This window comes from Nicotiana tabacum, chromosome 7 (genome assembly GCF_000715075.1).
Source record: "Nicotiana tabacum cultivar K326 chromosome 7, ASM71507v2, whole genome shotgun sequence".
In the NCBI taxonomy this organism is placed as follows: domain Eukaryota; kingdom Viridiplantae; phylum Streptophyta; class Magnoliopsida; order Solanales; family Solanaceae; genus Nicotiana; species Nicotiana tabacum.
The window spans coordinates 173,531,259-173,546,137 of NC_134086.1; the positions used below are offsets into that span (position 1 = coordinate 173,531,259).

A 14,879-nucleotide genomic window follows, 5' to 3' on the forward strand; every position below is an offset into this window, starting at 1 on the left:
TTTCAAAGGAGACTTCTCTATTTTGAAATATTAAGTGGAGGATTACATGGATGTGAAAAATACATAATATTCCACAAGAAGGAGATAGCTTTAAAAGGTCAAGCTCTCATACAAATAAAAAAAAATGTGACAACAGAAAAGTCACAAAACCCCTTTGAGCAAACTGCCAACAGGAACTCCGGGAAAAAGAAAAGGCACAAGGTACAAAACATACCTTAACAGTAATATATAAATAAATAAAAAAGAATCGACCATCTTTCAACTCTCCAATAAATCAAATTAGTAAACAAAAAGATTTTTTTTAAAAAAAATTAAAAAGCAAAACAACTGGATGTAGAAAATTTCACCAGTTAAGCTCCAGAGTGGGAGACAGGAGTAGTCACAAAGTGTCCATCCTTGTATACATGAGCATACTGCTGTGGCAAAGCATGCTCACCCTGCAACAATGTGAATACGTTTAAAGTTTAAACTAGTTTCATCGAAACCATGAAATCTGGTATTTGAATTTCACCCTTTTGCTTCATAAGCTACAGTTTAATCTCTATTTAAAGAACTGAAGAGGCACCGAAAACCATGATTATTTTTGCAGATGATAATGCTAGACTTGCTTGCTTTAGTGAAATCCATTAGGAACAAGCAGCAAGGCCAAAAGAAAAGGAAAAATACGACAAAGAACATCATGCATTTTCAAAATACAAAGAATGCATTACCCAATCATCATCAGGCCCTGCACCAGGAACCATAACATTGATTTCACTCGACTTAGCTGTGGTAATAGAACCCCCCAAAGAATCTTTGCTCAAGTATAACTGGCACCCAGTTGTATTGTCGACTGATATTGTAGGAGCCGAGCCCTAGCAGCAGCACACATAAAAGGAGATTTAACATTATCATAGAATTATGAATACTCATATTTTAGTACACTTTGCTTTTCAAGGCCATTATACATATATAAGTTTTGAACCATAAATTTTGATACCTGACATTGCACCTCCACACCATTGCAATTGACAACCTCACAAGCTGCCACTACACCCTGTTCACCAAATTTAGATTATCAGGTAAGCCATTTAGTGGAGGATACAACAACCTCAACATTTAATCAACTTTTCTTGAAGTTCATCACTGACCGCAAATACAACTCCCATCTTAGTGCACTTGTCAATTGTGATGTTGTTGACTTTTCCTGTGTGACACCAGTATATCAATTACGGAAAACAGGTTCAACATAAGCCCACCTCATTATTGTCCAGTTTATGCTATAGAGAAGAATTAAGTTACCTTTGATCTCCAGAACTGAACCTTTGCACCCATAGACATATACTGATTGCTTTGCATCACAGTCATCAATAACTAGATTCTTCTCTCCCACTTGATTCTCAACCACCCATCTGCCAACAACATGATAGCTAAGTTAGAAATGATCAGGCAAATTGCAGATAGAGATAGGTTGATGCCTATTCTTTACTCACTTACGGCCCATCTGAAGCTCCAATTTTGCAGGTCCAGTTTTAGAGATATAGGGTGAGCTCATGCGGGCTTCTTTTTCACCAGCATTAACAACGCCTGTTCTGTCAGCACGGTTCTTTGCCTTCATATCATCTGTTACCTTTCTCAATCCTAAAAGGAAATATTCAAATAAGGGTAAACTTCTATCTTTATTATACAGGAGGGTGGGAACGGAAATTACCAGAAGTCACTGGCTTTCCTGAATTAATTTCATCAAAAACAGCAGCCATCCCTTGCTTGGGGCGTGATGATGAAGCCTGAGGAGATGTAGAGCTGAAGAGAGAAGCTGGAGGTGGAGCCGGAGGAGCAGGAGCACTTGGTGAAGAAGCTTTTGATGGTGCAGATACAGCAGCTTTCCCTGTTGCACTCCATACAGGACCTAATGGATAGTGGCTCTTAACATAATCTCTCAAGCCAGGGAGATAAAGTTCTTTCAAAGCCTTTGCCCACTCAGCATGATTTGCATCTTTGTTTTTGAACTCCACAAGAATCTACAATATATTGAAAATATTTTACAGAAGTTAAAAGATAGGATTTCAAGATGTTCTAGGCGGTAGTACCAACCAAACAGTACACATAAATTCGCAAGACCAAAAAGTGTACTATAGAGAAATACAAATAAGTGCAGCTTGAAAATTATAATTTTTCTTTTTATTATTTGGTAGGTTCTTTGGTGTTCTTAATAAGTTCTCTGCCCTCTTCACCACCGTGAAAATTCTATGGAATATGTGGACTTTCAGATACCTTCCTACTATTCTCCTCCCGACAATATGCATGTTGCATTTACATGCGTCCATTCATTTAGATGGGAAATAATTAAACAGTATCCTTTTCATTCAAGTATGACACCAATGATAGTAAGTCCTTGGCCCTCTTTACCACCAAGAAAAGTCTATGAAATATAAGGGCACTTCACATACCTTCCTGCTATTCTCCTCCAGACAATATGGAAGTTCCATCTATGTGCGTCCATTAATTCAGATGGGAAACAATAACTGTACCCTTTTCTTTCAAACGACACACTCAAAGATGCAACCCAGCATACTGGGAAAGGACCAATAAAGGATGGGACTACAAAAAATGCATTCACTTCTTAGTACACCATTTAAAGGCAAAAGGGGGAAAGGGTAAAGTGGTTCTACAAAAAATGCATTCAGTTCTTAGTACACCATTTAAAGGCAAAAGGGGGAAAGGGTAAAGTGGTTCTACCACTCACACCCGAAAAACAGAAGCAATCAAAAAAACCACCACATCATGCCAGAAAAATTGAGGGGGATAACAAAACTACAGTCCCTTCTCCACCAAATTTTGTCCAGGTTCTATAACAATATTTTAAAGCTTCCTTCAACCAACAGAGAGCAACTGAGAGGAGAATCTGAGCTGCTAGAAAAGGCCTAATTACCTTGTTATTATAAAATTCAGCCATCTGCCAACTTTCTTCCACGTGCGCAATAGGCATGCTTAGGCCTAGAAAATAAAAATAAGAAGTTCAACAGGTGCCTTTGACTTACAATGCGTAATGATAAAAAAATGTCTAACCGCAATCTTTTCCAGTGTAGGCAATCCATGCAAGAGCAGATAGACTATCAGCAGCAGACTTCAAGTGGTTGAAGAAATCAGGCCGTCCTTCAGTCATTCTTGTAGCTTTCACGATCGCATCATTCAAAGGTTTGAGAAATTCAACCAAACCTGAGTTGTCTGGTTTCTGCACAATCAAGAAAAAAATTGCACCAGCATTATGACAAATAAAAGCATCTTCAATAAAGAAAACAATTTCGTGCACTATTAAATAGTACCTTCCTGTATTTTCACTAAATTAATGCACATAAACTTCAACCATTCAAGTAAAAGGTAAGAAATTACACTTCTCACTTGCTATAATGAAATACAATTTGATTGTGCCTACACCTCTTTTTCGAGAAAAAAATACAGAGTTCAATCAGAAGACTTGGACAGCACATCACCTTTTCAGCTAGCAAAAAATAAAAAAACAAGCACAATTCCATTTCTTAATTATGCTATTTCGACGTGGTTCAAGCAACAGTTCCTATGCTCCAAACAAGACTAACGAAAGAGATTGTCATGGTGCTCAAACGATATGGAAATGGATACCCCAATTAAAACCAAAAATTATGCATATTGCACAATATAAGTCTTTGCAGCTTCACTATTTTATGCACATTAGCAAACAAAACTTACATCATGATTCTGAAATTGCACGCTCATTGTATTCCAGTTTATTTGACATAGTTTGACTCGATTGCTTAAGAAAGAAAGACTTTTAAAATTTGTCATCTTAAACACAACATAACATTTCTGCCACTATAAGATTTTTTGAACTTGTGGTCTTAACGTGCCATACATTAAGGGTAAAATGGAAAATTTGAAAACTATTTTTTCCAAAAAATGAAATGTGCTCGTACTCTATTATTTTGGAACGGACTAATAAGAAAAGAGTTTAAGTTATATGCACCGACGTAATGGTATTAAAAAAATTCAGACAATCAGGTCACTTATTAGGTTATTATAGATAAATCTCTTGATAAGCATTAATTAGCGGATAAAAATGGTAACAAATCTGCCATTACAAGTTAAAAATTCCCTGATAGTGTAAAATAATATATTTGCACTCTTAGTGAATGCAATAAAACATGAATCCATAAGGAAATAGTGTCGCATAAATTGGAACCGAGGAAGTACATATTATATACATTGCACACATTCTAAAGAGGTGAACAATATGGTATAATGAGTTGATTAAGGAATTGACCTAACCTTAGTCTCCTTGATTTTAATGAGAAGTTCTCTCTGAGCGGAGAAAGCCTTCTCAACCATCTTAGTAATATCCAATACTTTTCCTCCGATCTTCTCCGCAGCACTCGTAACCTTCCCGAGGAACTCCGACCTCAGATCGTCAAATGCAATAATCGACGGATCTAAAGCCACCGTAGCATTGCCTGTCCCGACGGAACCTCCGGAACGGAAGCCGGTGGATGATAGCGCCTCCAGCCGCGTCACCGCCGACTCCAATCGCTGTATCAACTTCTCCTCCATTGACATTGCGAAGCTTCCGGATTCTTCTAGAAGTTTCTCGATCTTCAATGCGTTGTAGGTAGCATAGATCTGGTGATTGTTTGATGTCGGAGAGTTTTAATGTGAATATATACGTTTAAAGGTCTATAATCTGAAATGGCGAAAGGCGAAGAGAGCACGTTCGGATATGAAATTGAGTGCATACACGTGTCAGATAAGTAGAAACGTATGGCCTTTTATGTTCGTGTAATTTACAAGGAAGAAAGCCCTTTAAACTGTATTTCTGTTATAGAAATAAAATTTGAAAAATGCTGTCTTAATCCAAGTTCCCGGTTTGCAGGTAAGTGTTGAAAACTGTTGCAAAAGTTTACACATTACTAATATGGTTCATCGAGAATGCAACTCTATGCAAAATGAGAAGCTTGAAAATCTAAAATAGAAAGAATGCTGAATAAATACGACATATAGACCATAACTTAACGGAAAATTGCCACAAAAGAAGGTTAAAACATTCTAGGGAACTTAATCTAAAAGTCAACCAAACCAATTAAAAAATTTAATTACATTTAGTTTGGTATTGAGTAAAAAGTTGAACAAAATCGACATATAAATATATAATTTTTATCGTATAGTATATACTTTTTAGACTTATATAGAATTTTCTTTAAAAAATATCTAGAAATATTTGTAATCATCTCAAGGATGTAATCTATAATTTTATATCTATATTTTTTATTATTAAAAGTACGAAGGTCCTTAACGAAATGTTGCGGAGAAGATCGGAGGTCGGAGCTCCTCGTAACCTTCCCGAAGGCCCTTACCCCTTTAAAATAGAGTACACACTGGACAAAATAATCATTTAATTATCTTCTTATATATAGTATTAATCATTCAATTTACTTTCCTAATATTTAGAAATACTTATTTAATTACTTTCCTATTTAGGACCTTGATTTAAAAAAATGAAAAACACATTCGTAAAATTCCTACCATAAATAAATGAGAAAAGTACGTTTTAGAAAAGGAACTAAAATGTCTTCAATTCCTAAAATCTTAAGTTAATTAAAAGAAAATATATATTTCAAGAAGGAATCAAATTATTTTAAATTCTAACTTTTCCTATACATAAATAGAAAAGGACAATACAATAAAAGGAAACTCTTAACTACTTTTGTTATGGGTAATTTTTCAGCAACTTTGTCAAACAAAAACATAGAATCCTTTTTTCCTTTTTTTTTTTAAAAAAAACTTTTCTATTTACATGTTAAATTTTGAAATGTTATATTTTTACTTTGATCTATATATATAATTATGTAATCCATAAATATAATAATTTAGGAAGGGATTGGGTGGAGTGAGTTATTTTAGAGTGTTCCTACTTTCTCATGTGGTGCATAAGTTAGAGTAAAATGAAAATTTTTGAGATGAGAAGAAACATAAGACTCAAAAAAGGGGTTAAATTGGGAGTGTCTGGCTGACGGCCTACAAAGATTACTGAAATATAGATTGGTCTACCTACATTATAGGAGTGTATGGAGTACATGCAGAATAAATTTGTTCATTTAGTATATTTTTTATTGATTAACACAATAAACACGTGCAATGCACCTACACTAAAAATTAGTATTTAATAAAACCATAAAGTGTATTTATTTTTATTTACTTTAAATAATATTTTGTATCATTACTTTCTTATAAAGTGTTATTGAAATGCGTTAATCTCTTTGCTCTTCCATATTCATATGTTAAGATCTATTAAACTCTTGTATCTTTTTCGAATTTGAAATGGTATTTTATTGGTAATTTTAAAAATAAATAGAACATACTATTATTTAAGTTTCATATCATTTTTGTGTTTAATGCAAATTCTATTAACCTTGAAAGCATACAACAACGAAGAATTATTGCTAGATGATAAAGAAAGTAACTATCATGTGTTACTAAAAAAATTCTCCCAGAAGAATATTTTAATAGATCGTATGTTTATGAGTTTTTAAATTTTTTACCAAACATCACTTATCAAAACTTTATTTATAATTTTAACAAAGCAAGATTGAAATAATATTCATGTAACAAAAAGTTCTGAAAACCCCGAAAAAATCGAAGCAATCCAAACTGATATAGTTTGTTTGATTTGATTTCGATAAAAATCAAACCAACCCGGTGTTAGGTGTTTGCCCTGATTTTCTTACATATTTAGTTTTCCTATCTCTTGAAAAAAGGACAACATAAAATTACCATAATTGAGTTTTCTTTTCTTGGAAAGAAATTATAAATTTCTCATATTTGGCTAGTCCCTTCTCTTGGAGGAAAAGGTTTGGACTTCTATAAATTGAGGATCCTTCCTTCTTATTCAGCAGTATCCACAATATAGTCATATGGGTTTGAGAGTCTTGTTTAGGGGAGAACTTTTCGGGACAAGTGTTAGTGTGCCACTTGTGTATGCCTATTGTGAGGTTGTTTTCTCGATATTTTGTACTCTCTTTTTATAGTGGATTGCTCGTCTCCGCCGTGGACGTAGGTCAATTGATCGAACCACGTTAAATGTTTGCGTTTCTCCTGGTATATTTCTCTATTGTCTGATTTATCGTCGTTCAAGTGTTGTTTTGCTAGCTCTCGCATGACACATGATTTTTTCGATCCCAACACCCGACTCACGACTCATGTACACTCCAACCTCTAACATGACTTCTTCTCCGTATAAAAAAAGTGCATCCTCGTTACAAACATCTTCCTTGGTTTTCTTATCCGATTGGGTGTCCTCGAAGGTTCCATCTTCCTCAGTATAATATGTAATAGCCCTAATGGTTTAGTTCTTATGTATAAAATATCCCTTTCATTTGAGTGACTTTGTAAATAGTGGAACCAAAAGCACACATTTGGAGATTCGAAGAAAGAAGGCCAACGAATGTCAAATGTTAAGCCTCACATGAAAGAACAGAGCCGTAGAAAACGAGAGTATAGTGAACAAGGCCGCCGTGGAGTTAAAATTGAGTGTGCCTATAAGTATGGACCCAGAGTTTTACTTAGTTCTAGGAGTGGCAAACTAGCGGGTCGGGTCAGATATGATTCTGGTCGAAAATGGGTAATGAAAAAATGGATAAATTATCCAACCCCAACTCATATTTAATACGGATAGAGAACGGGTTAGCCGGCTGATTATATGGGCATGACCTCTTGGCTCTTGCATTATGATCATTTTTGGGAGACTCCTAACTTGAGGAATCTCCAATTTGAGGCTTTACAAATGTAAAAATTAGACCATTGGTTATCCATTGGTTACCCATTGGCTATCCATTTTCTAAATAAAGAATATGATTCTTATCCATATTTGATCCGTTTTTAAAAAGTTCATCATCCCATCCATTTTTTAGCGAAGAATATGAGTGGTTAACTGTTTTCTTTTATCCATTTTGCCACCCCTACTTAGTTCTTGTGAATGAGGAATTTAACTCCAGGGAGCCTTTACTTGAATTTCCCAAGTCATAACTAAAGAAAGTTGCTGCTATTTACCAAGCGAGTGGGACTGTGGGAGTATTATTTACCAAACAGGAGTGGCTTTCGACAGTTGCTGTTACACTGGTGATTGCCATCGGATAGATAGATCAAGGCATGTTCCAATCCAAACATTTAAGGTCAAATCATAAATTAGCTTCCCCTACTTACAGAAAGCAAAAATGGAAAGGCCGATAAACAGAGTTGATACTCCAATAAACAAGCACCTCATCTAACACAAGTATAGCAATTATGAAATTGTAGCTAACTGGTATGAAAACGCAAGCTAATTTAAGTTGGTAAAACTTTTCTTAACAGTCTGCTACTATTCTGCATGTCTCAAAGTACATCAGTTTGTAAATACTAAGATAGTGCAAGTGGTTTGCTTTTCTTTTTTTTGAGTCCATATAAGGACATTGTATAGTGTAACTATGCTTATATACAAAATCAAACAAAATAGAGCCTACATAGCACAGCTCGAAATATAAAATTAATAGGAAACAACAAACTAGGACTGAGCGGAAATGATTCAAAAGAATATACATACTAAAATACCCTGTATAACTCTTCATCCCAAATAAAGGATAATCATCTCCCTCTAGGTTTCTGTTCATCATCACCCATCCCATCCTTGGCAGCTAATTGAACTCTATTGGTTGGTAGTAAACGTGGAATTAGAGAATCTTTTTCCTGGACTAATCGAGGTTCCTGTAAGGGAAAAACAGATTCAATTAGAAAACAGACTAAAAGGAAAAAAAGGAGTTTCATTAAACCGTATTAGCCTCCGTAAACATGCAAAAATAAGTATACCTCTAAGAGATAGAGAACCTGACAAAAATAAGCTGTTAAGAAATTGAACCTGACATTTCCTTTTCAGTGAAGTGAAAAGAGATAGAGAACGAGATGACTCCTTATAGTATACCTCTAATCACTCGTCAGGTGTTAACTTGTATGCTATATTCGAGGTAAAGAGAGATATGATTCATACCAGAGAAACATGAAACATCATTTTTTTCCCGACAACATCATTCACCAAGTGCAGATATATACACTATAAGAAAAGTCTAATTTCTACATGGATAAATTTTTATTATGCCTGGTGGTAATGCTACAAGGTTCATGAGTCCTGCTGAGAAGATTTCTCTACAACCTATTCCACCTTCTTCTCAATATTTTCCACCCTGTTGCAAAGCATTTTATTATGAGTGCGTGCAACATTTTTAACAGTGTCATCAATTTTGTTCAAGATTCTATTTTGAGAAATAAAATTTTCGGACTGCCAATTGATTGTTGCTTTAATGTCGCTCAATGGTGGTTTTTCTCCTGAGGACAAAACAACATTCTTTTGGGGATCTTGGGGGCATGATTTGCACCATCTTTACTGAAGTGTTCAAGAGGTGAAAAGTCATGGGTATAGCCGGCGCTAACGAGGCTATACATTAGTATTTCAGGATTTTTGGGCAAAGGGGTTGCCTCGTCATCTTCCCAAATCCCAACTATGGGTGGTGATAAGCCTGGCATCTTTTTCTGGCAATTTTGGCCATTCCTGAGGGTTATAGCTGACAAGAAACGAATCTGCTATTGGTGTTGTGATACAGGGCCATACTAACTTAAAGAGGCATACTGATAAGTAGTTGCACCCACCACTCTAATTCTAACTTACTGGAAAAGGGTAGAAGAATACCACCAAACCAAACTGATTTTCAGCATTACTCTACTTCAATGATTGCAAACAGTAAAAGGGAAGAAAGCCAATTTCAGCAATTAGAAGGTCTGGATAAATAAGTTGTACTGCAGTTTATCATGGGCTATGGTTCACAGACAGTTGCATGACCTATATTATGCTTTGAGAAGAAGATTGAGCTCATGCTAATTGATATGAGTGAATGAACATTATATGCCAAGCAAAAAACAATTTTCAACATTTCAATATAGTAAAGACTTGTAATTGAAAAAATAGGAAAAAACATTTTTCGGTCAATCAAAAATCATTGTATGAGATGGCTTACTGAACGGAAAGGAAATTCATCAGCCTCAAGCATATGTACTATTTGTCCCATCTTTGGCCGCTTGTTGGCATCCATATCTATGCAGCGAAGGCAGACCAACAAAACCCGCTTTAGAGATCTAGGAGGAGGCTGGACTTCAATTAATGGGTCGACCAATTCTTCACCACGCCGATTTGATACCATTCCTTTAAACCAATCAACCAAGTTCATCTGCAATTTTGTACAATGATGTCAAGATAATGGCAAAAGATATTTCAGACTTTAGCTGATTCAACCTCCTAAGAAAAGGTCCTTTCTATTCTTATCTTCTTTTTTCTCCTTTTATTTTTTTATTTTTATATCTTTTATGGTTGTGGTTGCAGAAATGACAAGGCAAACTTGTTCTTACCTCCCCAGGGGGTCTCGAATAGTCAACAGGGCTTCTTCCAGTAATAATCTCCATGAGCATAACACCGAAACTATACACATCGCTTCCCTCATTAAGCATACCAGTACAGGCATAGTCAGGAGAAACATATCTGCGGCGATAATCATCATCAATAATTAGCAATTTACCACAAAGCATCTACTTAGTAATAGTTGATAAAGTTTGGATGATTAGAGAAAGGACACACCCAAAAGTCCCCATAACACGGGTAGTCACATAGCTTTTCTCAGATCCTAGCAGCTTGGCAAGTCCAAAATCTGATACTTTTGGATTCCACTTCCTATCCAACAGAATGTTACTTGATTTAACATCACGATGCACAACTTTGGGTTCCAAACCCTCGTGCAAGTAGGCAAGTCTGTCACCAAAAAAAAAAAAATGAAAACTTAGTGATGACAAATGAGATAGGAAAAATAAAGCAGGCCATGCAATAAAGATATGCATCTCTTTTCTTTTGTTTCACCCGAAAAATATTTAGCCCATAGATTTCAAAATCAGGGTAGAAAGTCCAACAGCAAATTGTCGAAGCATGAATATGTGCACTTAAATTGCTATGTAGTCACACGTCATACTTTAGTCACAAATAAAGGTTATGTATGAAGGAGTTGTTAGGAGATACAAAGGAGATTCCTATAACCATGGGTTTACGCTAACGATCAGCATTGAGCCCGTATTGGTCAGCCAAGTTTCCGATGAGTTAACGTACAACATACATGATGAGGTCTGATGATGTATACGTTTTGTATACGATATCGTTTTAATTGATAAAACCAACAAAAGTGTCAAACGAAAGCTTAAACTATGGAAAAGCACTCTAGAGAGCAAGATTTTAAGATAATAAGTCGAAGTAAGGCCGAGTATAAGTATTGCAAGTTTACTAGCACAAGAAGAGTGAAATTGAAGTGAGTCAAACGATTCAAGTATGTAGACTCGATATTTCAGGAAAATGAATTTATAAATGAATATGTTACATATAAAATCAGAAAAGGATAGCAAATACGGGAAAGTACTACCACAATGTTATGTGATAGGAAGATACCTATAAAAGTGAAAGGCAAGTTCTATGCAATGGTTATAACACACTCTAAGATCCAACATATCCACAAGATGAGTGTTGTAGAAATGCGAATGAAAATGTAGTCATACAAGATTAGAAATGATTGCATTCAGAAGGTGCAAGTAGCATGCATGTAGGATAAATGGGAGAAGGTCGTTTAAGAAGCTAAATCTTCAAATATTGGATTGCCATGAGTCTACATAGAGCCACGTAGTGAGGATACATATGGTCAACCCTACTAGTTGGGGATTGAGGCATGGTTATTGATGTTGTATGCCATACTTTTAAATCCATTTTTGTCAAGAGTGGTAATGTCCTAACTTGGCATATTTATGATCATAAAAGACCATGTTCGGCCAGCTATAACAAAAAATGCTGATATGTAAAATATAATCTTTCAATCAACTATACTTTCTTATACTTGCAAGATTGTGCAACTAGGCTTTGAACAAAGAGAAGATTGCCTTGGTAATTTCCAAAGAAAGTGCACATAAAAGAACATGATTTAGGTTAATATTAATATCGGTTCGCCCTGACAAGGATTAAGATACATAATCATGTAGTTGAAACAAAATGTAGAAGCCTCACCCTCGAGCAGTTCCAGTCGCAATTTTCATCCTAATCTCCCAGGTTAGAGGACTAACAGGCCCTACATCACCATGTAGCCATTGCTCCAAATTGCCGTTGTCAATGTACTCGTAGACTAGTATCCTGTATATGGTAAGTGATTTAGCAGTTACATTTGAAGACAGGAAGGAACTTTACAAATTTTTGTGAATATTAACTGCAATGAATTACCTATGAGCACCTTCTGAACAATAACCAAGAAGACCCGCAAGGTTTTTGTGTCTCACTTTGCCAATGGCCTCTACTTCCACCCTAAACTCCTTTTCGGCCTGACCTCTATAGATAAGCAAGTCACATAGAATGAACAAAATTGGTTAAAAGTTTCAACAACAATAACAACAACGACCCAGTAAAATTCCACTAGTGGGGTTTGGGGAGGGTAGTGTGTACGCAGACTTTACTCCTATCCCGAGGGAGTATAGTGGCTGTTTCAGAAAGACCCTCGGCTCAAAAGTTAAAAATTTCAAAGGTAATAAAGTAATAACGAAAAATCTGTCTTGGTTCAATTTTTTGTTATTAAAGTAATTTATTTTTGGCCAAGGAAGTTATTACATACTGTAGTTTGGTTTTTTGGGTAAGGCAATAACTTGAGATCATAACACTGAGCAAAGCTACTCAATTTCCCGTTGCACAGTTGTCACCATCATTACTGTTGTTAAAGGTTGGCCTAAATGGAAGTACAAATCATTCCTCGCTAGAATAAGCAGTCATATGCCAAGATTTCAGCAACGAACATAATTTGGTTAGGTACAGGAAATAAGAAATGATAACAAAAGTACGAGAAAAAAAAAAGGAAAAGGAAAAGAGAGAGAGACAACTAATTAAAGTATAAAAAAGAACAAAAAGAATGAGGAAAAAGTAAAAGAGATGAAAATAGTTAACGGATAAAAAGAACAAAAAGGAATAAAAGACAAAAGTAACGTTTACTTTCTTTTTATGTGGAGTAACAAAATAATGTACTTTGACCCAAAAAAGAAAAACAAATCACATAAATCCAGATCTAAGAAGATTGCAATTTGGATTCTCTTCCCGAGGAAACTAAGCAAGAAAACAAACAAGATGTAGACACTTCACCAGCTGATCAACTCAAGCAAACAACCAGATCACTTGACAGGGAAGAGAAGATTAAAAATTATCAAAAAAAAAAGGATAAATTAACAAACAGAAATAACTTCAAACATAAAAAATGCATATTTAAACACAATGGGTCTTTCCAAATTGGATTTCATATTTATAAATAAAATTTTAGTTCTATGAGCTAAAGACCATAAAATATATTTATAAATTAAGTTATTTAAATATAATTCTGAATAATTTTATTTTTTTTTATGATTTTTATTATTGTACCGATATATTGCTTCTTTTTGTCAAAAATTCTTAAGTTCGAGTGTCTTTCGAAAATAGCCACCCTATCTTTGGCATTACCCTACCCAAACTTCACTAATAGGATTTTTCCCAAACCCCACTAATAGGGTTTCACTGGTCGTCGTTATTGTTGTCTGAATAACTTTATTTTATAGTAGTAAATGTTAGTAATATGGTATAATAGGTTAACTTTGACATTGTGTCAGTTAAATATTGCTTAAATCCTTAAATAAATCATGCAAAAACATGTAATATTAAATAAAGACCCACTTGTTGTTATGAAGTTTCTTGACAGCTACTACTGAACCATCTTGCAAAACACCACGAAAAACGATGCCGTATCCGCCTTCACCGATCACATTCTGGGCACAAAATCCACTGGTGGCCATCTCCAGTTCTTTCAAACTGTACCACCGGCCCCACCCAATATTCGACGACTCCGTAGAACCAGAGATCGCCGACGATGCATCACTCCGGCTCGTACTCGACTCATTACTCCCTGAACTTCCTTTTATACCCCCCGACACAACTTCGATCACTTCCGGAGTTTCTTTTCTTAGAATCGCGATCGTTTCGTCCTCCTTTTTAGCGAACCGATTCACTTTACTAATCTCATTGAGATCGGAAATTTTGTTTTCGCGAATCACTTCGGATACTAAAGGTAACAACCCAGAGCTGGACTTAACGCCGTTATGACGTCGTTTAGAGGCTCGATTTAGCCGGAGGAATAGGAAGATGAGAACGAATATGACAACCATAATGACGACGGTGGCGGCGATCACGATATAAAGTTGAAGACCTAGAATGGGAGTTTTTGAAGTGAAAAAGCTAGATGAAGAGCTCCCCGAGCTGGAATTCTCGCCGGAAACCGCCATTATTTCCGGCAACAACGAAGTAAGAGAAAAATCCAATCGGGATTAGCTGACTAATATGGCATTGGCATTTTAGAGAGAGAAAGTGAAGAGATGAGAGAGACTAATGGCATTGAGAGGGTTTTTGCTGATAGGAGCTGGAGAGTGGGGGGAATAGAGACAGCGCTTTCAACAAACAACGTATACACAACTCTTTTTTAAGGAAAGGCCATTTGTGCGAGGAGTGGGGACAACTAAGGGGAAATAGTGAGAGAGAGACCGTTTGAGAAGATGAAATGACGTTTTTGTCCTTCTCAATTACATGAATTTTTTTCATCTTATATCATTATTATTCATTATCCATTTCACTGATTGCATAATGGGGCCAAGGAGTCGATCTATCATTCTTTCTCATGTCTAAAGTTTGGGAGCTGATCATGTCGTGCCTTTTGGATTTAAATAAATAATTGTAACAGTATTAAAGCAAGTCTTTCTGTTTTGTGCAT

At 35.6% G+C, this 14,879-nt stretch overlaps 2 protein-coding genes across 2 annotated transcripts; both read right to left on the reverse strand.

The window, feature by feature from the left end:
• Positions 1-4,787, reverse strand: LOC107793271 (cyclase-associated protein 1). The gene is made up of 10 exons (XM_016615592.2): positions 4,285-4,787; positions 3,049-3,214; positions 2,912-2,976; positions 1,691-2,000; positions 1,473-1,620; positions 1,282-1,391; positions 1,131-1,186; positions 980-1,036; positions 711-854; positions 1-437 (listed from the first exon to the last, which is right to left on the reverse strand). Exons 1-10 carry the CDS (start codon positions 4,567-4,569, stop codon positions 351-353), a joined length of 1,428 nt encoding a protein of 475 aa, XP_016471078.2. The 5' UTR covers positions 4,570-4,787; the 3' UTR covers positions 1-350.
• A 3,540-nt stretch (positions 4,788-8,327) lies between these two features.
• On the reverse strand, positions 8,328-14,568 carry LOC107793269 (putative receptor-like serine/threonine-protein kinase At4g34500). The gene is made up of 7 exons (XM_016615591.2): positions 13,793-14,568; positions 12,329-12,433; positions 12,119-12,241; positions 10,661-10,831; positions 10,435-10,564; positions 10,047-10,256; positions 8,328-8,745 (listed from the first exon to the last, which is right to left on the reverse strand). Exons 1-7 carry the CDS (start codon positions 14,395-14,397, stop codon positions 8,626-8,628), a joined length of 1,464 nt encoding a protein of 487 aa, XP_016471077.1. The 5' UTR covers positions 14,398-14,568; the 3' UTR covers positions 8,328-8,625.
• Between the last annotated feature and the right edge of the window lie 311 nt (positions 14,569-14,879).